At 49.6% G+C, this 26,334-nt stretch overlaps 2 protein-coding genes across 4 annotated transcripts in view; one reads left to right on the top strand and one right to left on the bottom strand.

Annotated features, from left to right (window-relative positions):
• Window positions 1-18,357, top strand: part of LOC139226602 (ras-related protein Rab-37-like) — a 261,132-nt gene extending 242,775 nt beyond the window's left edge. For all 3 annotated transcript variants that reach the window (XM_070857461.1, XM_070857463.1, XM_070857462.1), the window contains 4 exons: window positions 5,014-5,079; window positions 6,583-6,639; window positions 14,045-14,121; window positions 15,052-18,357. In XM_070857461.1, coding sequence (XP_070713562.1) covers window positions 5,014-5,079; window positions 6,583-6,639; window positions 14,045-14,121; window positions 15,052-15,157 — 306 coding nt within the window. In that variant the 3' untranslated portion in view covers window positions 15,158-18,357. The remainder of the gene's footprint in view (window positions 1-5,013; window positions 5,080-6,582; window positions 6,640-14,044; window positions 14,122-15,051) is intronic.
• A 3,101-nt stretch (window positions 18,358-21,458) lies between these two features.
• mif4gdb (MIF4G domain containing b) overlaps window positions 21,459-26,334 on the bottom strand; it is a 28,393-nt gene continuing 23,517 nt past the window's right edge. The window contains 1 exon segment of the mRNA XM_070857460.1: window positions 21,459-25,907. Within this exon segment, the coding sequence (XP_070713561.1) occupies window positions 25,650-25,907 (258 nt within the window). The 3' untranslated portion in view covers window positions 21,459-25,649.

Genomic DNA, 26,334 nt, shown 5'->3' with positions numbered 1-26,334 from the left:
GTTCAGCCATGAACTCATTGAATGGCGGTGCAGGCTCGAAGGGGTGAATGGCCTACTCCTGCACCTATTTTCTATGTTTCTATGTCTCTGCAAGATCCTACTAATCCACTGGGAGGAAAGACGCACCACCGTTAGCGTTTTCAACCAGGCCAACATCCCCAGCATCGGAGCACTGACCACACTTGATCAGCTCCGCTGGGCGGGCCACATTGTTCGCATGCCAGACACGAGACTCCCAAAGCAAGCGCTCTACTCAGAACTCCTATACGGCAAGCGAGCCCCAGGTGGGCAGAGGAAGCATTACAAGGACACCCTCAAAGCCTCCCTGATAAAATGCAACGTCCCCACTGACACCTGGGAGTCCCTGGCCAAAGACCGCCCTAAGTGGAGGAAGTGCATCCGGCAGGGCACTGAGCACCTCGAGTCTCCTCACCGATAGCATGCAGAAACCAAGCGCAGGCAGCGGAAAGAGCGTGCGGCAAACCAGTCCCACTCACCCCTTCCCTCAACGACTGTCTGTCCCACCTGTGACAGAGACTGTGGTTCTCGTATTGGACTGTTCAGCCACCTAAGGACTCATTTCCAAGGGACTGCTTATGATCATGAGTCGCACAATACAACAATAATGGCATTGTTGACCAATCACAGCAATCGATCTCCATCAATGTGTCTGCATGCAGGTACAGTAGGCGGTGAAGAAGGCAAATGGTATGTTGGCCTTCATTTCTAGGGGATTTGAGTATAGGAGCAGGGAGGTCTTACTGCAGTTGTACAGGGCCTTGGTGAGGCCTCACCTGGAATATTGTGTTCAGTTTTGGTCTCCTAATCTGAGGAAGGACGTTCTTGCTATTGAGAGAGCGCAGAGAAGGTTCACCAGACTGATTCCAGGGATGGCGGGACTGTCATATGAGGAAAGACTGGATCAGCTAGGCTTATACTCACTGGAATTTAGCAGAATGAGAGGGGATCTCATAGAAACGTAGAAAATTCGTTGGACAGGTTAGATGCAGGAAGAATGTTCCCGATATTGGGCAAGTCCAGAGCCAGTGGACACAGTCTAAGGATAAGGGGTAAGCCATTTAGGACTGAGATGAGGAGAAACTTCTTCACTCAGAGAGTTGTTAACCTGTGGAATTCCCTACCGCAGAGAGTTGTTGGTGCCAATTCGTTGGATATATTCAAGAGGGAGTTAGATATGGCTCTTACGGCTAAAGGGATCAAGGGGTACGGAGAGAAAGCAGGAAAGGGGTACTGAGGTGAATGATCAGCCATGATCTTATTGAATGGTGGTGCAGGCTTGAAGGGCCAAATGGCCTACTCCTGCACCTATTTTCTATGTTTCTATGTTTCTATGTTTTGTTTCTACGACTGACCCAGACATGAGGCGAGGAAACCCCAGTGGGGGAGAGCTGTGGGAACTATCAGTCCAAAGTTCCCTCTTCCTCCCAAGCACGCTACACTCGCCACATGTCGGGCCTCAAATCACTCACATACAGTATTCCAAAATGTCATTTTCTGAAAGAAATCTATCTCCTAAATCAAAGAATGGCCTCCTTCAATGCCGTAAATTTCCATCATTCTATGATCTCATTTGCATTTGAATGAATCAATACTCACCATCGCCCTAGGAACCCTGTTCCACAGATTGGCCTCCTCACTCACTGAAATATTGTTTCTGCAGATTAGTTTTGAAGTTACCCTCCCCCACCCCATTTTGCACAACAGGCTGGGTGGTGATGCCCTCCATGGTCAAATAGCCAGACGACACTTGCTGTGTGGGTTCACACAGGAAGAGGTGGCCCGCAAAGCCATACTTTGTACACGCCAGAACCCTTGGGGCAGGGAAGAACACAGAGTGGGGAACCAGCAAAGCAGGCTTGGCTAGAGGTGGTAGTTCAGCCGCGCTGAGAGGGAAGGAAGTGGTGCTGGAAAGCCGAGAGGTCCCAGGCCCGATCCCAGCCTTGGGCCAGCCGGAGTGGCGGGATTGAGGCGGTTGTAGGTATACAAGGAGGCAGATTTACAACAAGTAGGCGTAGACCCAGCGAGGGGTGGTGCCAGCAAGATTGGAGCGAGCAGGAACAGATGGTGTAAAATTGCACTGGGTATGTGACGCCAACCTCGGGTTTTCTAACCTTGTGCGGATTGTAGGCGGAAGGGAGGACGGAGAGGGAGTTCCCTCTCTCATTTTTTTCCCGTGCGTGGTCCCTTTAACCGGCTGTGTGTCCTGCGCGGGACTACCAGCCCGGAGCTTAGCGGGAATAAGAACATAAGAAATAGGAACAGGAGTAGGTCACAGGCCTCTCGAGCCTGCTCCGCCATTTAATACGATCATGGCTGATCCGAACATGGATTCAGCTCCACTTCCCCACATGCTCCCCATAACCCCTTATTCCCTTATTGTTTAAGAAACTGTCTATTTCTGTCATAAATTTATTCAATGTCCCAGCTCCACAGCTCTCTGAGGCAGCGAATTCCACAGATTTACAACCCTCTGAGAGAAGAAATTTCTCCTCATCTCAGTTTTAAATGGGCAGCCCCTTATTCTAAGATCATGCCCTCTAGTTCTAGTCTCCCCCATCAGTGAAAACATCCTCTCTGCATCCACCTTGTCAAGCCCCCTCATAATCTTATACGTTTCGATAAGATCACCTCTCGTTCTTCTGAATTCCAATGAGTAGAGGCCCAACCTCCTCAACCTTTCCTCATAAGTCAACCCCCATGTCTCCGGAATCAACTGAGTGAACCTTCTCTGGGACTGCCCATTTAAAAATATCGGGGACCTGGTGTGGAGCACCCATCAGGAACACCTATCGTCAATCGGTATCCGCTGCTCCTCCTAATTGTCCTTGGGGAGACACCCCCCTTCCCCAAATTGCCAAGAAATGCTGTCTGTGGTTAAAACTCTCCTCTGGGAGCGAGGCTGTGCAGAGCAACCCCTTTGAGAGCAAGGTGGAGAATGGAGTGGTGTCGGAGAGGACGCGACGAGTCTCGATCTCAAACAGCCGGGAAGCAGGGCGGGAGTGCGTAGGACAGAGGATTTGAAGCTTAAGTGGAGCATTTGTTTGCTACAAGAGGCAGGGCACAGAATACAGCTTCCATCCATTATGAGCAACCTTAACTCTGTTGCAACTGATAGTGTAAATGTCAAGGCTCATCTGGATGCTCCAGTACAAAAGATGACATGCGAGTGACGTCAAACAGGCAGACACAGGCTGGCTGATTGGGGCAGGCTGAGGAAAATCAATAGAGATAAAGCAGCAGGGTCAGCCACAGAGGTACAAAGCACCCTTGCTATACTCTCAACTCATTACTTAACGAGCTGTAATATTCCTCAAGTAGTCACGTCTCAGAATATCATATTATGTTCTCTTTATATCTTTCTAAATGGAGCGCACTGGTGAGTCAGGCTGGTTCGAAGCCAAGCTAAACAAAGGCTTCACATTCTCAGGGTTAGAAGCAACTTCCCCCCACTTCCTCCCAAAGGCCTGCTCCCATAGCAACAGAAGGAGGCCATTCAGCCCTCGAGCCTCTTCCACCATTCAGTCAGATCATGGCTGATCTGTATCTTAACACCAGCTGCCCGCCTTGGTTCCATAACCCTTGATACCCCTTAATACCTTTACCGAACAAAAATGTATCTATCTCAGTTTTAACATTTTCAATTGACCCACCGCCCCCCAGCCTCAACAATTTTTGGGGGGAGAGAGTTCCAGATTTCCCCTGTCCTTTGTGTGAAGAAGTGCTTCCTGACATCACCCCAGGACAACCAGGCTCTAATTTTAAGGCTATGGCCCCTTGTTCTAGATTCTCCCCCCAGAGGAAATGGTTTCTCTCTCTCTACCCTATCGACTCCTCAGTTAGATCGTCCCTTAACCTTCTATACTTGAGGGAATACAAGCCCAGTCTGAGCAACCTGTCCTCATAATTTCACCCTTTTAGCCCTGGGTATTCTGGGGAATCTGCGCTGCTCCCCCTCCTGGGCCAGTATATCCTCCCTGAGGGGCAAGGCCCAGGTAACAGATTCTCGTGACACCTGACACACCATCCCACAGGGGCACCGGGTAACTCAACCTGTTCTCGGGGTGGGGGAGTCCCTGGCACACCAATATTTATCACCCATCACTAGTTGCCCCAGGTTTGCCCTCCAGTAGCTGATTTGTCAAGCGTTATCACTTGGGTTGATACGTCAAGACCAAGCACTTGGGCTGAGGCACCAGTGGGTGACTGGGGCCCAGGGATATTCATACCATGAGAGATATTATCATCTGGAGGAGGGGATACATGCTGCTGCTGTATCCTCACACTGATCCAACACTAACACTAGAGCAATGGAAAGGATTGGTGTGTGGTTCTTTCTAGAAACTTCATTAGCCAGTAGTCACATGTATGCAAGACCCGTGCTGTACCTTCCCTGGGAGTGTTTGATGGGACAGTGTAGAGGGAGCTTTACTCTGTATCTAACCCCATGCTGTACCTGCCCTGGGAGTGTTTGATGGGACAGTGTAGAGGGAGCTTTACTCTGTATCTAACCTCGTGCTGTACCTGCCCTGGGAGTGTTTGATGGGACAGTGTAGAGGGAGCTTTACTCTGTATCTAACCTCGTGCTGTACCTGCCCTGGGAGTGTTTGATGGGACAGTGTAGAGGAAGCTTTACTCTGTATCTAACCTCGTGCTGTACCTGCCCTGGGAATGTTTGATGGGACAGTGTAGAGGGAGCTTTACTCTGTATCTAACCCATGCTGTACCTGCCCTGGGACTGTTTGATGGGACAGTGAAGAGGGAGCTTTACTCTGTATCTAACCCCTGTACTTAGTATCGTGTTTGTTGCTGGCAGTACTTGAGTTTGGAGTTGCAAAGCTGGTGGTTGGTGGATTGGAGTGCCAGGAGATCTTCTATATGAGTCTCAGGATTGGTCAATGAGACCTGTGCCACTTTGCAACATCCATTTCCTAATGATAAAGAACTTATTAAATAAGGGTGTTTACAACATTTATCTGCTATTTTCTCTTTCAGGCCTGGTTAACAGAGGTACATGAATATGCACAACAGGATGTGGTTATCATGTTGCTAGGTAACAAGGTGGGTACCATTTCCTAATTTCATTTTATGTTGTATAACGGAATTTTAAGAAAATGGCACAGCATCACAATCACAACGTTGTTTCATCATTTACAACACAAAGGTTTAATTAAACGCAAAGCTGAAATGATTGGGCCATTTAGAGCAGTGATCCACAGGTCAGAGGTCACTGACATGTCAATGGACATCAGTGAGTGAAGCAGCACTGTAGGACTGACCACCCTTCGACTAGGGGGAGGGGAAGGTGCTGAGCTCTGACAGGCATTGATACGGGCACCACACTTGGCCTCAGTGCCATTTAGCTGAGGGGGGGGTATATCAACGAGGGTTCCTGATTGGCATTTAGGGACTCCTGCGGGTAACTGGGTGAGGCGATTAGACTCAGCTCTCATATCGTGGTCAGATCACCTGAGACACTCAGTGTCATGGCCTGCACACAATGGCGACTCGGTGAGGTAATATGGTGAGCACCCATGGAACTGTGCCCCACAGCTTCAGCGGGGGAGCAGGGAAATTTTGGGGAAAAGGAAAAATAAGTGGAGAGTGCTCAGCTCAGCTCATCCGCTGCTGAAGCCCTCATCCATGCCTTTGTTACCTCTAGACCTGACTACTCCATCATCATCATAAGCGGTCCTTCGAACGAGGATGACTTGCTTCCACATGAGTTTACAGATGTTTCAATGAAGGACCCGATGTTCCAGTCCTGAACTCCAATTGAGGGGGTGCAAGATACCTGTGCGTAGAGTTTTTTTAATGTGTGGTGACCAGCCAACACACGGGCTTGACAGAGCTAGGCCTTTATCCAGTGGCAAGGGTTGAACCAGGACGACTGGAGATCTGCTCTGCTGCACGGACCTAGTGCGCAGACATATCACTATGTGGGCTGGCCCGTGCCTCCCCTGGGTCCTCGACTCTTCTGGGTTCCGTACCTTCATTCGCCGTACCTTCGCCCACGATGTTCCAGGGCCTGGCGCTCCAGCTCTGTTTATAGCCCCGACCTACGGTGGTGCTCTCACACAGGTCGGGGCGCCCCACACTGCTGCGGCAATGCACTGCTGGCTGGCCTCCCATGGTCTACCCTACGTAAACTAGAGGTGTACCAAAGCTCGGCTGCCCCGTGACCTAACTCGCATCGAGACACAAGGGTTATGGGACAGACACAAACCAAGGGATTGGAGATGGACAGAGAGATACACAAAAGGTTGTGGGGAAACACTTTAAAGATTGGAAAGGGAGGGACGAGCAGCCATTGAAATGTGAAAGCATCGTTAGAATAGATTGAGCGATGCAGAAATCTCTCCATTTTGCCTATCACTTCATCTCCATCCCACACAGTGCTTTGGACGGTCCATCTTCTCATCTGCCTTTATCTCTGCTTTGGCCCAGGGAAGCCCGTCTCTCGCTCTTGACCGTCAAGTAGTTTCTGAGCTTGGCCAACCTGAGTAGCCATGTCCTGCTGAAATACCCAATGGCCAGCCATATTACTCTGTTTTCTTGTTGCAGGCCGACATAACCAGCGAGAGAGCCATCAAGAGGGAAGAAGGAGAGAAACTGGCCAGGGTAAGAGGACCCCACCCCCACCCATTGACCTACAACCCTGACCTCCCAGCTTGTTCTCCACAATGTTAAATCTGCAAGTACCCAGTCATGGCTCAGTGGCTAGCACTCTCGTCTCTGAGTCAGAATGGCAAGGGTTCAAGTCTGACTTTTGCACAAAATCAAGGCTGACACTGCAGTGCAGTACTGAGGGAGAGCTGCACTATCGGAGGGGCCACCTTTCAGATGAGACATAAGAACATAATAAATAGGAGCAGGAGGAGGCCATTTGGCCCCTCGAACCTGCTCCGCCATTCAATAAGATCATGGCTGATCTGATCTTGGACTCAGCTCCACTTCCCTGCCCGCTCCCCATAACCCTCTATTCCCTTATCATTCAAAAATCTGTCGATCTTCACCTTAAATATATTCAATGACTCAGCCTCCACAGCTCTCTGGGGCAGAGAATACCAAAGATTCACGACCCTCTGAGAGAAGAAATTCCTCCTCATTTCTGTTTTAAATGGGCGAACCCTTAGTCTGAGACTATGCCCCCTAGTCCTAGATTCCCCCACGAGGGGAAACATCCTCTCACATTTACCCTGTCAAGCCCCCTCAGAATCTTATGTGTTTCAATAAGATCACCTTTCATTCTTCTAAACTCCAATGAGTATAGGCCCAACCTGCTAAACCTTTCCTCATATGACAATCCCTTCATCTCAGGAATCAACCTAGTGAACCTTCTCTGAACAGCCTCCAATGCAAATATATCCTTCCTTAAATAAGACCAAAACTGTACGCAGTACTCCAGGTGTGGCCTCACCAATACCCTGTACAATTGGAGCAGGACTTCCCTACTTTTATAGTCCAGCCCCCTTGCAATAAAGGCCAACTTCACAATTGCCTTCCTGATCACTTGATGTACCTGCATACTAACTTTTTGACGTTAAACTGAGGCCCTGTCTGCCCTTTCAGGGGGATGTAAAAGATCCCATGGCACTATTCGAAGAGGAGCAGGGGAATTCTCCCCACTGTCCTGGCCAATATTTATCCCTCAACCAGTATCAATAATAACAACACATCATCTGGTCATTATCAATTTGCTGTGTGTGGGAGCTTGCTGTGTGCAAATTGGCTGCCGCGTTTCCCACATTACAACAATGATAACACTTCAGAAGTACTTCATTGGATGTCCTGAGATTGTGAAAGGCGCTATATAAATGCAAGCTAATGATCTGGTGCACAGACCTGTGGGCTCGAGCTTCAAACACACAAATGTATCCTACCTTCGGGAGCCTCGCACACTGCCCATAAGTTCCTGATAGGTGCCATGGTGGGTAAGGTTGCCCAAAGGTTGGATGCAGCTGTAAAATCAGCCACTCTATCTAAGCTCGCCGTACATCATGCTCATTGACATATTTTGTCCTTTCATGGACAAATAGACAGGTGATATGTGCACCAGTGTGAGATACACTCTGATATCTGCACCAGTGTGTGATATCTGCACCAGTGTATGATTCACTGTGATAACTGCACCAGTGTGTGATTCATCGTGATATCTGCACCAGTGTGTGATATCTGCACCAGTGTGTGATATCTGCACCAGTGTGTGATTCACTGTGATATCTGCACCAGTGTGTTGTATCTGCACCAGTGTGTAATACATTGTGATACCTGCACCAGTGAGTGTACATTGTGATATCTGCACCAGTGTGTGATACATTTTGATATCTGCACCAGTGTGTGATTCACTATGATATCTGCACCAGTGTGTGATATCTGCACCATTGTGATATCTGCACCAGTGTGTGATATCTGCATCAGTGTGTAATTCATTGTGATATCTGCACCAGTGTGTGATTCATCATGATATTTGCACCAGTGTGTGATTCGCTGTGATATCTGCACCAGTATGTGATTCATTGTGATATCTGCACCAGTGTGTGATACACTGTGATATCTGCACCAGTGTGTGATACATTGTGATATCTGCACCAGTGTGTGATATCTGCACCAGTGTGTGATACACTGTGATATCTGCATCAGTGTGTGATATCTGCACCAGTGTGTGATACATTGTGATATCTACACCAGTGTGTAATATCTGCACCAGTGTGTGATACACTGTGATATCTGCACTAGTGTGTGATTCACTGTGATATCTGCACCAGTATGTGATTCACTGTGATATCTGCACCAGTGTGTTATATCTGCTCCAGTGTGTGATTGATCATGATATCTGCACCAGTGTATGACGCACTGTGATATCTGCAACAGTGTGTTGTATCTGCACCAGTGTGTGATACATTGTGATATCTGCACCAGTGTGTGTACATTGTGATATTTGCACCGGTGTGTGATTCATCATGATATCTGCACCAGTGTGTGATATCTGCACCATGTGTGATTCCACTATGATATCTGCACCAGTGTGTGATATCTGCACCAGTAGGTGATTCACTGTGATATCTGAACCAGTGTGTGATTCAACGTGATATCTGTACCAGTGTGTGATACACTGTGATATCTGCACCAGTGTGTGATATCTGCACCAGTGTGTGATATCTGCACCAGTGTGTGATACACTGTGATATCTGCACCAGTGTGTAATATCTGCACCAGTGTGTGATACACTGTGATATATGCACAGTGTATCACACACTGGTGCAGATATCACACACTGGCGCAGATATCACAATGTATCACATACTGGTGTAGATATCACACACTATTGCAGATATCACAGGTATCTGCAACAGTGTGTGATTCATTGTGATATCTGCACCAGTCTGTAATACACTGTGATATCTGCACCAGTGTGTGATATCTGCATCAGTGTTGTAATACACTGTGATATCTGCACCAGTGTGTAATATCTACACCAGAGTGTGATTCATTGTGATATCTGCACCAGTCTGTGATACACTGTGATATCTGCACCAGTCTGTGATACACTGTGTTATCTGCACTAGTGTGTGATACACTGTGATATCTGCACCAGTGTGTGATATCTACACCAGTGTGTGATACATTGTGATATCTGCACCAGTGTGTGATATCTGCACCAGTGTGTGATATCTGCACCAGTGTGTGATACACTGTGATATCTCCACCAGTGTGTGATACACTGTGATATCTCCACTAGTGTGTGATACACTGTGATTTCTGCACCAGTGTGTGATACACTGTGATATCAGCACCAGTGTGTGATATCTTCACCAGTGTGTGACACACTGATATCTGCACCAATGTGTGATACACTGTGATATCTGCACCAGTGTGTGATATCTACACCTGTGTGTGATACACTGCGATATCTGCACCAGTGTGTGATACACTGTGATATCCGCACCTATGTGTGATATCTGCACCAGTGTGTGATACACTATGTTATCTGCACCAGTGTGTGATATCTGCACCAGTGTGTGATACACTGTGATATCTGCACCAGTGTGTGATACACTATGTTATCTGCACCAGTGTGTGATATCTTCACCAGTGTGTGATATACTGATATCTGCACCAGTGTGTGATACACTGTGATATCTGCACCAGTGTGTGATATCTTCACCAGTGTGTGATACACTGTGATATCTGCACCAGTGTGTGACATCTGCACCAGTGTGTGATTCCACTGTGATATCTGCACCAGTGTGTTGTATCTGCACCAGTGTGTGATACATTGTGATATCTGCACCAGTGAGTGTACATTGTGATATCTGCACCAATGTGTGATTCACTGTGCTATCTGCACCAGTGTGTGATACATTGTGATATCTGCACCAGTGTGTGATACATTTTGATATCTGCACCAGTGTGTGATTCACTATGATATCTGCACCAGTATGTGATACACTGTGATATCTGCACCAGTGTGCGATATCTACACCAGTGTGTGATACATTTTGATATCTGCACCAGTGTGTGATTCACTATGATATCTGCACCAGTATGTGATACACTGTGATATTTGCACCAGTGTGTGATATCTACACCAGTGTGTGATACATTGTGATGTCTGCACCAGTGTGTGATATCTGCACCATTGTGATATCTGCACCAGTGTGTGATATCTGCACTGATTCATTGTGATATCTGCACCAGTGTATGATTCATCGTGATATTTGCACCAGTGTGTGATTCGCTGTGATATCTGCACCAGTATGTGATTCATTGTGATATCTGCACCAGTGTGTGATACACTGTGATATCTGCACCACTGTGTGATTCATTGTGATATCTGCACCAGTGTGTGATACATTGTGATATCTGCATCAGTGTGTGATATCTGCACCAGCGTGTGATACATTGTGATATCTACACCAGTGTGTAATATCTGCACCAGTGTGTGATACACTGTGATATCTGCACAAGTGTGTGATTCACTGTGATATCTGCACCAGTATATGATTCACTGTGATATCTGCACCAGTGTGTGATATCTGCACCAGTGTGTTATATCTGCCCCAGTGTGTGATTGATCATGATATCTGCACCAGTGTATGACGCACTGTGATATCTGCAACAGTGTGTTGTATCTGCACCAGTGTGTGATACACTGTGATATCTGCACCAGTGTGTGATTCACTGTGATATCTGCACCAGTATATGATTCACTGTGATATCTGCACCAGTGTGTGATTCACTGTGATATCTGCACCAGTGTATGATATCTGCACCAGTGTGTGATATCTGCACCAGTGCGTGATACACTGTGATAACTGCACCAGTGTGTGATACACTATGTTATCTGCACCAGTGTGTGATATCTTCACCAGTGTGTGATACACTGATATCTGCACCAGTGTGTGATACACTGTGATATCTGCACCAGTGTGTGATATTTTCACCAGTGTGTGATACACTGTGATATCTGCACCAGTGTGTGACATCTGCACCAGTGTGTGATTCCACTGTGATATCTGCACCAGTGTGTTGTATCTGCACCAGTGTGTGATACATTGTGATATCTGCACCAGTGAGTGTACATTGTGATATCTGCACCAATGTGTGATTCACTGTGCTATCTGCACCAGTGTGTGATACATTGTGATATCTGCACCAGTGTGTGATACATTTTGATATCTGCACCAGTGTGTGATTCACTATGATATCTGCACCAGTATGTGATACACTGTGATATCTGGACCAGTGTGTGATATCTACACCAGTGTGTGATACATTTTGATATCTGCACCAGTGTGTGATTCACTATGATATCTGCACCAGTATGTGATACACTGTGATATCTGCACCAGTGTGTGATACATTGTGATGTCTGCACCAGTGTGTGATATCTGCACCATTGTGATATCTGCACCAGTGTGTGATATCTGCACCACTGTGTGATTCATTGTGATATCTGCACCAGTGTGTGATTCATCGTGATATTTGCACCAGTGTGTGATTCGCTGTGATATCTGCACCAGTATGTGATTCATTGTGATATCTGCACCAGTGTGTGATACACTGTGATATCTGCACCACTGTGTGTTTCATTGTGATATCTGCACCAGTGTGTAATATCTGCACCAGTGTGTGATACACTGTGATATCTGCACAATTGTGTGATTCACTGTGATATCTACACCAGTATATGATTCACTGTGATATCTGCACCAGTGTGTGATTCACTGTGATATCTGTACCAGTGTGTGATATCTGCACCAGTGTGTTATATCTGCTCCAGTGTATGATTGATCATGATATCTGCACCAGTGTATGACGCACTGTGATATCTGCAACAGTGTGTTGTATCTGCACCAGTGTGTGATACATTGTGATATCTGCACCAGTGTGTGTACATTGCGATATTTGCACCAGCGTGTGATTCATCATGATATCTGCACCAGTGTGTGATATCTGCACCCGTAGGTGATTCACTGTTATATCTGAATCAGTGTGTGATTCATCGTGATATCTGCACCAGTGTATGATACACTGTGATATCTGCACCAGTGTGTGATATCTGCACCAGTGTGTGATATCTGCACCAGTGTGTAATATCTGCACCAGTGTGTGATATCTGCACCAGTCTGTGATCCACTGTGATATCTGCACCAGTGTGTGATATCTACACCAGTGTGTGATATCTACACCAGTGTGTGATTCATTGTGATATCTGCACCAGTCTGTGATACCCTGTGATATCTGCACCAGTCTGTGATACACTGTGGTATCTGCACTAGTGTGTGATTCACTGTGATATCTGCACCAGTGTGTGATACACTGTGATATCTGCACCAGTGTGTGATATCTACACCAGTGAGTGATACATTATGATATCTGCACCAGTGCGTGATATCTGCAGCAGTGTGATATCTGCACCAGTGTGTGATACACTGTCATATCTCCACCAGTATGTGATACACTGTGATATCTCCACCAGTGTGTGGCACCCTGTGATATCTGCACCAGTGTGTGATATCTTCACCAGTGTGTGATACACTATGATTTATGCACCAGTGTGTGATACACTGTATTATCTGCACCAGTGTGTGATATCTGCACCAGTGTATGATATCATCACCAGTATGTGATACACTGTGATATCTGCACCAGTGTGTGATATCTGCACCAGTGTGTGATATCTGCACTAATGTGTGATACACTCTGATATCTGCACCAGTGTGTGATTCACTGTGATATCTGCACCAGTGTGTGATTCACTGTGATATTTGCATCAGTGTGTGACACGCTGTGATACCTGCACCGTGTGTGATTCATCGTGATATCTGTTCCAGTGTGTGATACACTGTGATATCTGCACCAGTGTGTGATACACTGTGATATCTGCACCCATGTGTGATATCTGCACCAGTGTGTGATATCTGCACCAGTGTGTGATATGTTCACCAGTGTGTGATACACTGTGATTTCTGCACCAATGTGTGATACACTGTGATATCTGCACCAATGTGTGATACACTGTGATATCTGCACCAGTGTGTGACATCTGCACTAGTGTGTGATATCTGCACCAGTATGTGATACACTATGTTATCTGCACCAGTGTGTGATATCTACACCAGTGTGTGATACACTGTGATATCTGCACCAGTGTGTGACATCCGCACCAGTGTGTGATATCTGCACCAGTGTGTAATACACTATGTTATCTGCACCAGTGTGTGATATCTGCACCAGTGTGTGATTCATCGTGATAACTGCTCCGGTGTGTGATACACTCTGATATCGGCACCAGTGTGTGATACACTGTGATATCTGCACCCGTGTGTAATACACTGTGATATCTGCACCAATGTGTGCTACACTGTGACATCAGCACCAGTGTGTGATATCTGCACCAGTGTGTGATATCTGCACCAATGTGTGATACAACGTGGTTTCTGCACAGGTTTGTTTAAGCTGTTAGTAACATATCTGTGACTGGCCCTATACTAATACTGTGCCTTTATCTGACCCACAGGAGTATGGAGTTCCTTTCATCGAGACCAGTGCCAAAACTGGCATCAATGTCGAGCTTGCTTTCCTGGCTGTGGCAAAGTAAGTTTTTATTTGATTTGCAATAGGGATATGGGTAAGTCTGGCAAGCCAGTATTTATTGTCCAACCCTAATTGTCCTGAGGACATTCAGGATGTGTGGACTGGTGGTAGTGGCTTCCCTTTCACTAAAGGACAACTAGTTGAGTTATTAAGACAAGTATGACAATTAAGGGGGTGGAGTATAAAAGCAGGGAAGTCCTGCTACAACTGTACAGGGTATTGGTGAGACCACACCTGTAGTACTGCATACAGTTCTGGTCTCCTTATTTAAAGAGGGATATATTTGCATTGGAAGCAGTTCAGAGAAGGTTCACGAGGTTGATTCCTGAGATGAAGGGGTTGTCTTATGAAGAAAGGTTGAGCAGATTGGGCCTCTATTCATTGGAGTTTAGAAGACTTAAAGGTGATCTTATTGAAACGTATATGATACTGAGGGGGCTGCACCAGGGTAGATGCAGAGAGGATGTTTCCTCTCGTGGGGGAATCTAGAACTAGGGGGCATCGTTTCAGAATAAGGGGCCGCCCATTTAAAACGGAGATGAGGAGGAATTTCTTCGTGACTCTTTGGAATTCTCTACCCAGAGAGCTGTGGAGGCTGGGTCATTGAATATATTTAAGGTGGAGATAAGACAGATTTTTGAAAGATAAGGGAGTGAAGGGTTATGGGGAGAGGGCAGGGAAGTGGAGCTGAGCCTAAGATCAGATCAGCCATGATCTTACTGAATGGTGGAGCAGGCTCGAGGGGCCAAATGGCCTACTCCTGTTCCTATTTCTTACGTTCTAGACAAAGAGGCCAATGGGTGATGAAGGAGTGAGCCAAGGAAACAGTACCCCGGAAACAGGCAGAATCGTCACTAGGATGGCGCAGCGAATTGGCAATAAACAGACCCCATTTACCCGGGCAATAATGAACTTCCTGTCTCCTTTCAGGGAACTGAAACACCGATCTGTCAATCAATCCAACGAACCCAAATTCCGAATCCACGAGTACATCGAATCTCAGCGGGAAAAGTCAAGCTGTTGTGGGTTTGAGTAGGGGGCTGATCCGATTGGAGGACTCAGGGCGTAGAGCAGCAATCGGCTTCACCGATTGGCTGTGAATGGGTGATGAAACGTGCACCATTTGTAAATTGGCATTTACGCTCAGCTTGGTGTGTAGCGTACCCGTCCGTATCTGAACCCGTCCCATCCCACATCGCGTACCCCGTCCCATACCCCGTACCCTGTCCCGTACCCCGTCCCATACCCCGTACCCCGTCCCGTACCACGTCCATATCTGAACCCGTCCTGTTCCATACCCCGTCCCATACCTTGTCCCATACCCAATCCCGTACCCGTCTGTATCTGAACCCGTACCCAGTCCTGTACCCGTAAGCATACCATGTCCATTCTTTGTGATTTGACGTCTGCAACACAAAACAAGGTTTGACTCTTCTGCCATTTTGAAATGTGGTTTTCTTCTGCTCCGCAATGTTAGCGGGATGTCTGCACATTCCCTGCGACTTTGAGAGGTCCCATGGAATGGAGGTTGATACGACTCTCCAGCAGTGCACACTGTCTGACTCGCTGGAGGTGACCAGGCTCCTCATGGCCCAGCAGCACAGTCATTACTACATGCTCGTCTTTAATTGTCACATCTTTGTTTATCCTTTCTGATCTATTGTCACATCCTTTCAGACCAGCAGCTGTGTGCAGCCCATAGCTGTGGTCTCCATAGTTACCTTGTTCCCTCCCAGTCAAAATACCGGTTAATGCATAAAATCAGAAAATGCTGGAAATACTCAGCAGGTCAGACAGCATCGGTGGAGCAAGAAACAGGTGACCCTTGAAGGTTCATCGACCTGAAACGTTAACTCAGTGACAAGCTCCATAGATGTTGCTGAGTATTTCCAGCATGTTCTGTCCTTATTTCAGATTTCCAGCATCTGCAGTATTTTGCTTTTGTTCTGGTTAATGCATCTTAGATCTATTCTACATGTTCCCCCCACTCCGCCGTGCCCCCCCCCCCCCTCAACCCATCGTGTCCCCCCATTCCAAAACCAGATGCGTCTGTGGGGCACTTCAAAATCTGGAAAGGTTCAATTGCTCGTCCATAACTGAATTGTCACCTCGACTATTCCACTGCTCCCCTGGCCGGCTTCTCATCTGCCACTCTCCATAAACTTCAGCTCATCTCAAGCTCGGCTGCCTGTGTCCTAACTCGCACCGCATCCCGATCACTCATCAACCCTGTGCTCGCTGACCTACGCTGGCTCCCAGTCCGGCAACTCATCCTGGTCTTCATATCCCTCCATGGCCTCGCACCTCCCTATCTCTGCAAACTCCTCCAGCCCGACAGCCCTCCCGAGATGTCTGCACTCCTCCAATTCTGACCTCTTGTACATCCCGCTTACCTTCGCTCCCCCATTGGCGGCTGTGCCTTCAGCCGTCTGGAGCCCTAAGCTCTGGGATTCCCTCCCTAAACCTCTCTGCCTCTCTCTCCTTCTTTAAGACGCTCCTTAAAACCCACTTTTTTAAACCACCATGCCAAAGCAGAGAAGCAGTCTGGAGTCCTGAAGACAGCAGAAATGTTTATTTAAAAAAAAATGAAGACTGGCCCCATTATACAGGGGGTTGAGTGACCACTGCATGGGGTGTATAGGGGTCGGAGGGCCATGAGCTACCACTGCATGGGGCAGGAGGGCTCTGGGAATATGGCCATGGTCCCATACGCATCAGGTACCCTCTCACTGACTCTGCATGCTTTCTGCCCAAGGGCACCAATGGGATCCACTGGGGGTGCCGCTCTCCGGTTAAGGACCTGTTCACCCTGGCCTGCTCAGCCCCTCCCGCTCTGGCTCCTCCGTTCAGTTGGAGGACTCCCTCCAGAGCTGCCTACTACTGAACCCTCGGACTTCCTCAGCCCACCGTCCCCACGTGAACTGGATGGTCCAGTTGGTCTAGCCGCTGGTCTTCAGGAAGAAAACCATCGGGTTTGGAGTACGCCATTCGATTCTGGGCACACAGCTCGAGAAGGATGTATCGGCTTTGGAGGGGGGCAGTGTAGATTCACCAGAATGATAGCGGGGCTAAAAGGATTCGGTTATGAGGACTGGGCTTGTGTCCCCTTGAGTTTGGAAGATTAAGGGGAGATCTGATTTAGGTATGTAGGACGATTAAAGGAGTTGATGGGGTAGATGGAAAACAAATTATTTCCTCTGGTGGGAGGAGTCCATCACCTTAAAATTAGAGCCAGGCCGTTCAGGGGTGAAATCAGGGAGCACTTCTTCACACAAAGGGCAGTGGGAATCTGAGACTCTCATCCCCCCCCCCCCCCCAAATGGCTTGGGGTCAATACAAAATTCAAAACGGAGATTGATAAGATTTTTGTTAGACAAGGGTATTGAGTTACAGAACCAAGGTGTTAAGATACAGATCAGCCATGACCTCATTGAATGGTAGAACAGGCTCCAGGAGGTGAATGGCCTCCTCCTGTTGCTACATAACCTGACAGCAAAAGTCCAGTCTTCATCTGCTGCTCATTTCAGGTCCGTACACAGCACGGGTGACTCCTTTCTCGCCCACACACAGCCAGAATTGGCCAAACCTAAAGTAGATGTATATTAGTTTGAGTAAGAGACTGCCTCTCCTCCCAATCCCATGTAAATGGAGTGCTCCTTGACCGGTGCAGACTACGGGCCTAACAGCCACTGTTCATTTAAACCCGCGCCCCTGCCCCACAACTGTTCAATGTTTATGAAGGCTGTGCGGAGATCAGTCAAAGAGCTGGGCGTGCTGCCAAGTGTGACCTCCTCGCCATTGCAACAGGCGGTTCAGCCGTCATCTTGTGCTGCCCTGCCCTCACCTGCCATACTTCGCTGTATGTGTTTGCTTTTGAGCATGAGTTTAAATAAAATCGCATCCGATTGGTCACCGGGGGCTCAGTCCGGCTGATAGCTATACGTCTGGAGATATTTATAAAATGTCTTTTTGATCCCGAGATGAAATTGTTGTATATAAAAACATGTTTGCTTTGTACTAGGTAACGAGATTACTGTTCTGATGTTCAAACGGGAAAATGTATTTGTTTTACTGAAAGTTTCTTCAATGTAACTTTTGAAAAAATAACTGTGCCTACAACAGGAAGTGATGTAGCAGAATTTCCTAGCAAGTGACTTAGTTATGCCAAAAGTGGAGGTGCCCATCCTTCACCATAGCAACGCTAACCCATCCATGGCATCTCCAGCACCGTCTCGCAGAAGAGCCCATCTACATCAAGTGCCATGTTTTAATCTGCTTCGCACCCGCCATTTAATCCTTCTGCTGGTTGGACTTTCTTGTGCTAGGCTTGCACCTTAACCCTTGACCCCTGACCGCAGGGATTCTATAAGGGTGTTTCATGACACCTTGTGACACAGTATTATTCTAGAAGCTTGGGTCCACACCAAACTGAACACGAGTAGGAGATTGTTTGCAGAATTATGCAGAGTTTTGATGAGAGTAAATGAGACGAAACTGCGCCAGGAGGGTCAGTAACCAGAGGACACAGATTTAAGGTGATTGGCAAATAACCGGAGCGGGGGGGGGGAATGAGAATAATTTTTTTTTTTTAAACACAGCGAGTTGTTGTGAAAGAGCGGTGGAAGCAGATTCAATCGTAACTTTCAAAAGGAAATTGGATAAACGCTTGAGGGGCAAATATTTGCAGAGCTATGGGGAAAGAGAACGGGAGTGGGACTAATTGGAGCGCTCTTCCAAATGGGCTAAGTGGTCGCCTGCTGTGCTGCATCATTCTAATCTGGGAGATAAATCAGAAATGGGTGGGTTCTGGAAGCACGTAGTTTGTAAGGGAAGGCAGAGGGGGGAGTGGGTGGGAGGGGCGGGGGAGCGGGATTTCCAAAGGCTTGAGGTGCTGGGAAAGAATGAGTTAAGGGGAGAGACAGTGTGATCAATCTCCGCCCAGCCCTCTCCATAAATGACTTGTTACCTCGAGACGCAAATCTTCCAACGCTCTCCTGGCCGGCCTCTGCCCGTATCCTAATTCACACCAACTCCCATTCACCCATTGCCCGCTGTGCTGACGTACACTCCCTCCCTGACTCGGTTTTCAAATCCCACCATGGCCTTGCTCCTCCCTATCTCGGTAAACTCCTCCAGCCTTACAACCTACCTTCCGTGATCTTTGCGCGCCTCCAATTCTGGCCTCTTGAGCATCCCCGATTATAATCGCTCCACGATTGGCGGCCTGGGCCCTAAGCTCAGGAATACCCTCCCGAATTCTCTCTGCCTCTCTCCTCCTTACCGAGCTCTTTGACCAAGCTTTGTCTCATCTGCCCAAGTATCTCCTTCCATGGCTCGCCGTCAGATTACACTCCTGGGAAGCGCCTTGGGATGTTTTACTATTTTAAAAGGTGCTACATAAATGGAAATTGTTGTTGACATCAACACATTGAATGATGCAGTGAGGATAGTCAATGCGTGGGATGGTCCCTTTAACATCAGGAAGGGCGAGAGGAATGTCAGAGGATCAGGGACCAGAGTAGTGCAGCAATACACCACAGGTCACACTAGGGCGAAAGTGGGAGGCGAGGGATGGGAGGATGATGCCCATCAGGCAGGAAACTGGGTCTTGTATCCTGTGCAGGGGTTTAGCAAAAAAACACAAGAAAGCGTGCATCAACATGTTTAGTCAGGCTATGATTATTGAAAAATGCTGTACCTGCTCTGGGAGTGTTTGATGGGACAGTGTAGAGGGAGCTTTACTCTATATCTAACCCATGCTGTACCTGCCCCGGGAGTGTTTGATGGGACAGTGTAGAGGGAGCTTTACTCTGTATCTAACCCGTGCTGTACCTGCCCTGAGAGTGTTTGATGGGACAGTGTAGATGGAGCTTTATTCTGTATCTAACCCATGCTGTACCTGCCCTGGTAGTGTTTGAATCGAACATCATCATCCCCCATTTTAATGAGCACAAGAACCATTGTTAGGAAGAGCCCGTGACATTACTGGAGAGGGCTGTGACTGGGCCGGGTTTAAGTCAGAGGCTGAACCTGCTGAGTGTTGGGGCAGGTGAGAGGTGAGGGTGATGTTGGAGAATGGACAGGAACGAGCCAGGCTGGGTTGCACACTCGATCGGAGTAACCTGCCGACATTCACTGTCCGGAACAAGGGGCCGTGTCCCGTGGAGCTGCTGTGCAGCACGGTCAGGGCCCATGGGGGAGGGGCACAATCTTCCAGAAGCTGCTTCTCACCAATCCACGCCCGTCGCTCGATTCCACGCCTCTGTCACTCCATATGTCTCTCTCCCCCCACCCACCCGTCTCTCCGTTCCCCCTGCTCTCTAACTCCCCCGTCTCTCCACCCCCCCGATCTATCTTTCCATCCCCCACACCTCTATCTCCCCACTCCCCATTTGTCTCTCCATTCCCCTATGACTCCACCTGCCATCCCTATACGCTGCCCCCAAAACCGATCTGTTTCACCCCCACCCAGTTCTCTCCGTTTCCCTCCCCCCCCTTCCCTCCGTCTTCCATCTCTCCTTTCTTCACTCAATCCCCCCGGGCAATGGATTTACCGAGGCTACACTCACCCCGGGAGGGCCTCGCTTTCCAGGAGCGCGGGTTGGAAAATCCCACCTGGGATCAACAGTACGGTTCACTTCGGTTCCCAGTGCATGCCACAGTCGGGAGCGAGCTGACCTTTCACCCCCGCCCCCCCCCCCCCCCCATCCCTAACCCACAGGCACGGCCTCCTGCCAGGAACAGAATTGAAATACTCATGGGACAAAGCGGTTTGTGCGGAAAGGGAAAGGATTCCATCCACCTCGGTGCCTCCATACCCTGAGCAGCTCACACCGATACCGCAACTGCATCTTAAAGGTACGTTACCATCGAGAGAGAACACCTTGCAAGCCAGAAGTGTCTGCCAGTGGTTCTGTGGGATTGACAATTAGCAACCTTTCTTTCCCGATGGCCTGCCTCAGTTGATCTCACCTCCGAGTCAGAAGGTTGTGGGTTCGAGCCCCACTACAGAGACTTGAGCCCATAATCTAGGCTGACACTCCTAGTGCAGTGCTGAGGGAGAGCTGCACTGTAGGAGGTGCCGTCTTTTGGATGAGACATTAAACCGAGGCCCCGTCTGCCCTCTCAGGTGGATGTAAAAGATCCCACGGCACCATTTTGAAGAAGAGCAGGGGGAGTTCTCCCCGGTGTCCTGACCAATATTTATCCCTCAACCAACAGCACGAAAACAGATTCTCATTTGATGTTGGTGGGGTCTTGTTGCTGTGTTTAAGAGACTGAATCACAAAAGTGGTTCATCGGTTGTCGAGGGCTTTGCAACGTCCAGAGAAAGCGGAAACTTTGGGGAAATATTTATTGATCGAAAGCCACCTAGAAAGTCCTTCACTGAAGGAACAGTCCAGCCACAAGCCTCTCCTCCGAGCCCCTCCCCTACCTGGGAAAATAACCAAGACTAACCTTAATGTGAACGCAAATGTTTCACCAGCTCCAGATCACTTGTTGACTTGTGGCTTGCAAGTCAGAAATTCCCAGTGAGCCCCCTCCAAGGAAATACACTTGGCCAAGAAGATGTGGGGGACGGGATTGAAGAGATCAAGGATACTCCAAATTGAGAGCGGCGGACCGTACCATATCGGGGACCTCCCCCCGCCCCGGGGGCGCTTAGAACCTCCCCATGCGCTGCTCGCTAGAACCTTCCCGGCTCCTTCACCGGGTGTGGTGCGGCACTGCGACCGTGAGAGGCACGCGGGGGGAGGTTAAGCCCAGCTGTTGGTCCCGGCAGCACCGGGCCAGGCACTGAATTGCCCTCGGGGAGGGTGACCTTTGTCAAGGTGGCCAACGACCAATGTAACACTCCCGCGCTGAGAGCATTTAGAACATTAATAGGGGCAGGAGTAGGCCACCTGCCCCCTCGAGCCTGCTCCGCCATTCAATACGATCATGGCTGATCCGATCATGGACTCAGACCCACTTCCCCCACCTGCACCCCATAACCCCTTATTGGTTAAGAAACTGTCTATTTCTGTCTTAAATTTATTCAATGACCCAGCTTTTCTGAGGCAGCGAATTCCACAGATCTACAATCCTCTGAGAAGAAAAAAATTTCTCCTCATCTCAGTTTTAAATGGGCGGCCCCTAATTCTAGTCTCCCCTATCAGTGGAAACATCCTCTCTGCATCCACCTTGTCAAGCCCCCTCATAATCTTATACGTTTCGATAAGATCACCTCTCATTCTTCTGAATGCCAATGAGTAGAGGCCCAACTTACTCAACCTTTCCTCATAAGTCAACCCCCTCACCTCCAGAATCAACCTAGTGAACCTTCTCCGAACTGCCTCCAAAGCAAGTATATCCTTTCGTAGATATGGCACTTCCCCTTCCTTCTGCTCGGCTGGGTCACCGCTGACTTTTGATGAATAAAACGACTTTGTTTGCCACGTCCTGACTTGCTGTTTCTCTACTGCCCGGCAGTATTCGGCCAGCACGGGGTTCAGGCTCCTCGGGGGAAGTCAGTGGACAGAGCACGGTGAAGCCCCCTCGGGGGGAGTCAGCGGACTGAGCACGGTGAAGCCCCCTCGGGGGAAGTCAGTGGACAGAGCACGGTGAAGCCCCCTTGGGGGGAGTCAGTGGATAGAGCATGGTGAAGCCCCCTCGGGGGGAGTCAGTGGACAGAGCATGGTGAAGCCCCCCTCGGGGGGAAGTCAGCGGACTGAGCACGGTGAAGCCCCCTCGGGGGGAAGTCAGCGGACTGAGCACGGTGAAGCCCCCTCGGGGGGAAGTCAGCGGACTGAGCACGGTGAAGCCCCCTCGGGGGGAAGTCAGCGGACTGAGCACGGTGAAGCCCCCTCGGGGGGAGTCAGCGGGCTGAGCACGGTGAAGCCCCCTCGGGGGGAGTCAGTGGACAGAGCATGGTGAAGCCCCCTCGGGGAGAGTCAGCGGACTGAGCACGGTGAAGCCCCCTCGGGGGGAAGTCAGCGGACTGAGCACGGTGAAGCCCCCTCGGGGGGGAAGTCAGCGGACTGAGCACGGTGAAGCCCCCTCGGGGGGGAAGTCAGCGGACTGAGCATGGTGAAGCCCCCTCGGGGGGGAAGTCAGCGGACTGAGCACGGTGAAGCCCCCTCGGGGGGGAAGTCAGCGGACTGAGCACGGTGAAGCCCATGTCCAGAAGATCCCCGGGCATCGATCGATTCCCTGGACCGTGCGTGGACTTAGTCGGTTCCAGCCAGGGCAGTAACGGGCTGCTGAGCACTTCGGATCTTGTGGTGATGTTTTGAGGGAGGGGGGAAATCAGCCAGGGGTCCCAGCTCCGATCACTACCCACTTGGGAAGGATGCGTGCCCACAGAAGTGGGGCGATGACGGGATCAGAATCAGTTGTGATGCCCCTCACGGCGGAGCAGCCTGCTGCTGCTCGCCCCTCTCTGGACTCGGGCCCGAACAATGGGCACTCTGGGCGAGGGAGCAGAAAGGAACCGGAACCCAGCGGGAGTGACCGCCTCTGGGAGAGTGGGGGAACTGGCTAAACGAGAGACAGAGGGGCTACCTGCAGATTCCGTGTCCCAGAGCTGGACTTGGGGATGCCCAGCCCCTGTGGCCGAGACTGAGCTGAATTTTAAAAGCTCAAACAACAAGAGGTCAAGGAGGAGAGGCAATAGCTCACAGAAACTCACCATCCAGGCTCACAAATGATGAATGCCGAGGAGGCGCACTGAGTCTGGTGCAGTCCGTGCCTCCTCTGGTATCAGGTGTACGTACCTAAAGCGCCCGAGTGATGATCTGATCGAGGTGTTTATGATGTTAGGCTCGGTTTGAGAGGCTCGATAGAAACTATTTCCTCCAGTGGAGGGGATCCAGAACAAGGGGACGTAACCTTAACATTAGCGTTCAGCCGTTCAGGGTGATGTCAGCGAGCACGTCTTCACACAAAGGCTGGTGGGAATCTCGAACTCTCTCCCCCAAAAGGCTGTGGCTGCTGAGGGTCAATTTGGAACTTTCAACACTGAGATTGATCGAGTTTTGTTAGGCAAGAGTAGTATCAAGGGATATGGCGGATACATAAGAACATAAGAAATAGGAGCAGGAGTAGGCCCTATGGCCCCTCGAGCCTGCTCCGTCATTCAATAAGATCATGGCTGATCATCGACCTCAACTCCACTTTCCCGCCCGATCTCCATATCCCTTGATTTCCCCTAGACTCCAAAAATCTATCGATCTCAGCCTTGAATATATTCAGAGACTCAGCATCTGGGGCAGAGAATTCCAAAGATTCACCACCCTCTGAGTGAAGAAATTCCTCCTCAATCTCTGTCTTAAATGGCCGATCCCTTATCCTGAGACTGTGCCCCCTGGTTCTAGACACTCCAGCCAGGGGAAACAACCTCTCAGCATCTACCCTGGGTAAATGGCGCTAAGATGCAGATCAGCCATGATCTAATGGAGCGGCTGAATGGCCTCCTGTTCCTGCGGCCCTCAGACGGGGCTTCAACCTCTTGGCGGTTTAATGAAGGATAACAAGGTGTGGAAACCTTGTGCAAAATCAAACCAGCTTCTTTATTGCCAAAAAACTTCTCAAACCTGATCAACTGTAACTAATGCTAAGGATGTGCAGCATCAGCGGGGGTGGGGAGGGGGAGAAAGAGACCCGTCCTGAGTGACGGGGGGAGGGGGCACAGGGGGCACACTCCCAGCCGGTGTCGGCACTCCCTCAGGACAGTGTCACTCGAGGGCAGTGGGGAACCCCAGGGCACGTAGCAGCTGCAGGGCCCTGGGCTACAGTTAGCTCTTTGCATCCAGGCCATGGGGCCGTGGGGGCAATGGGAGGGGGAATGGGATCAGGGGACGGAGCAGGGGGTCAGTGGGAGGGGGGAGGATGAAGCACTTGGAACATGTTGGTGCGACGGTTCTGGTTATTCCCCGCATGCACAGCTCGACCCCCCCACACCGCAATACTGCGACGGGCAGTGTCGCGAGCGAGTGAGGCGACACAGCGGGCAGTGTTGGTGCTGGCACCGGGCGAAGGGCAGACACCACGCGCGGTTTAACTGCAGTGCCCACGGTCAGCTGGCGGAGCTGCCGTGCCAGGGGTGGTGAGGGGGCAGCGGGGAACAGGAGGGGCTATGATACACTTCACCGTGCGGGGGAGTGGGAGGGAGGAGGGAAGCAATTCACGCCAATTCTCGAGAAATAGATGATATTAAAATCAAACCTCGGGGTAGAAATTCAACCGTGGGCGGCAGCACAAATCGGGCAGACTCGCCTCGTCTGCCTGCCCCAAGCCCCGCCCAATATTCACTTCCAATGGTAGCGAAGAAAGTTAAATCCTGAAGATGGGGGAAGGTGGACCATCGCCTCCCTCTGCTGGCGAGTCTCCGCCACCACAACAGTCAACTTTCAAATCTTCCCAATTGTTTCATTTGGCTGGAAAATGTCACATTCAGGAAAAGGCCCTGGCTCCGTCCTTTCTCTCGGTGCTCCTTGGTCCTCCCCCTCCGGATTCCCCCCCCTCCCCGCCCCCCCCCACAGCGTTCCTCAGTCCGTCACCTCGCTGTAGTAATATTTCTGGGCGTTCTCAGACATCTTCCAGCCACCGGCTCGGAACTCTATGATCTCCAGCAGCAGCAGTCGGGACAGGGAGGAGGGCTGGTCCTGGAGCAGGAAGCCGTCGCGTAGCTGGCAGAAGAGATCGTCCATTCGTTGGGTGTTCATCCTCTGCAGCTGCTCCCCGATACGATGCAACTGTAACACCAGACAGTCCACCTAGAGACAGAGAGAGAGAGACACACGGGGCTCGGGTCATCATAGAATTATAGAAATTTACAGCATGGAAGGAGGCCATTTTGGTCCATCATGTCCGCACCGACCAACAAAGAGCTACCCAGCCTAATCCCACTTTCCAGCTCTCGGTCCGTAGCCCTGTAGGTTACGGCACTTCGAGTGCACATCCAAGTACTTTATAAATGTGGTGAGGGTTTTCTGCCTCTACCCACCCTTTCAGGCCGTGAGTTCCAGACCCCCACCACCCCTCTGGGTGAAGAAATTTCCCCTCAAATCCCTCTAAACCTTCTACCAATTACTTTAAACCTCTGCCTCCTGGTTATCGACCCCTCTGCTAAGGGAAATAGGTCTGTCCTATCCACTCTATCTAGGCCCCTCATAATTTATACACCTCAATAAGGTCTCCCCTCAGCCTCCACTGGGGAGGGGGAGAGGGGAG

The sequence above is a fragment of the Pristiophorus japonicus genome, chromosome 16, assembly GCF_044704955.1.
Source record: "Pristiophorus japonicus isolate sPriJap1 chromosome 16, sPriJap1.hap1, whole genome shotgun sequence".
In the NCBI taxonomy this organism is placed as follows: Eukaryota; Metazoa; Chordata; class Chondrichthyes; family Pristiophoridae; genus Pristiophorus; species Pristiophorus japonicus.
This window is presented reverse-complemented; position numbering and strand designations above follow the sequence as displayed.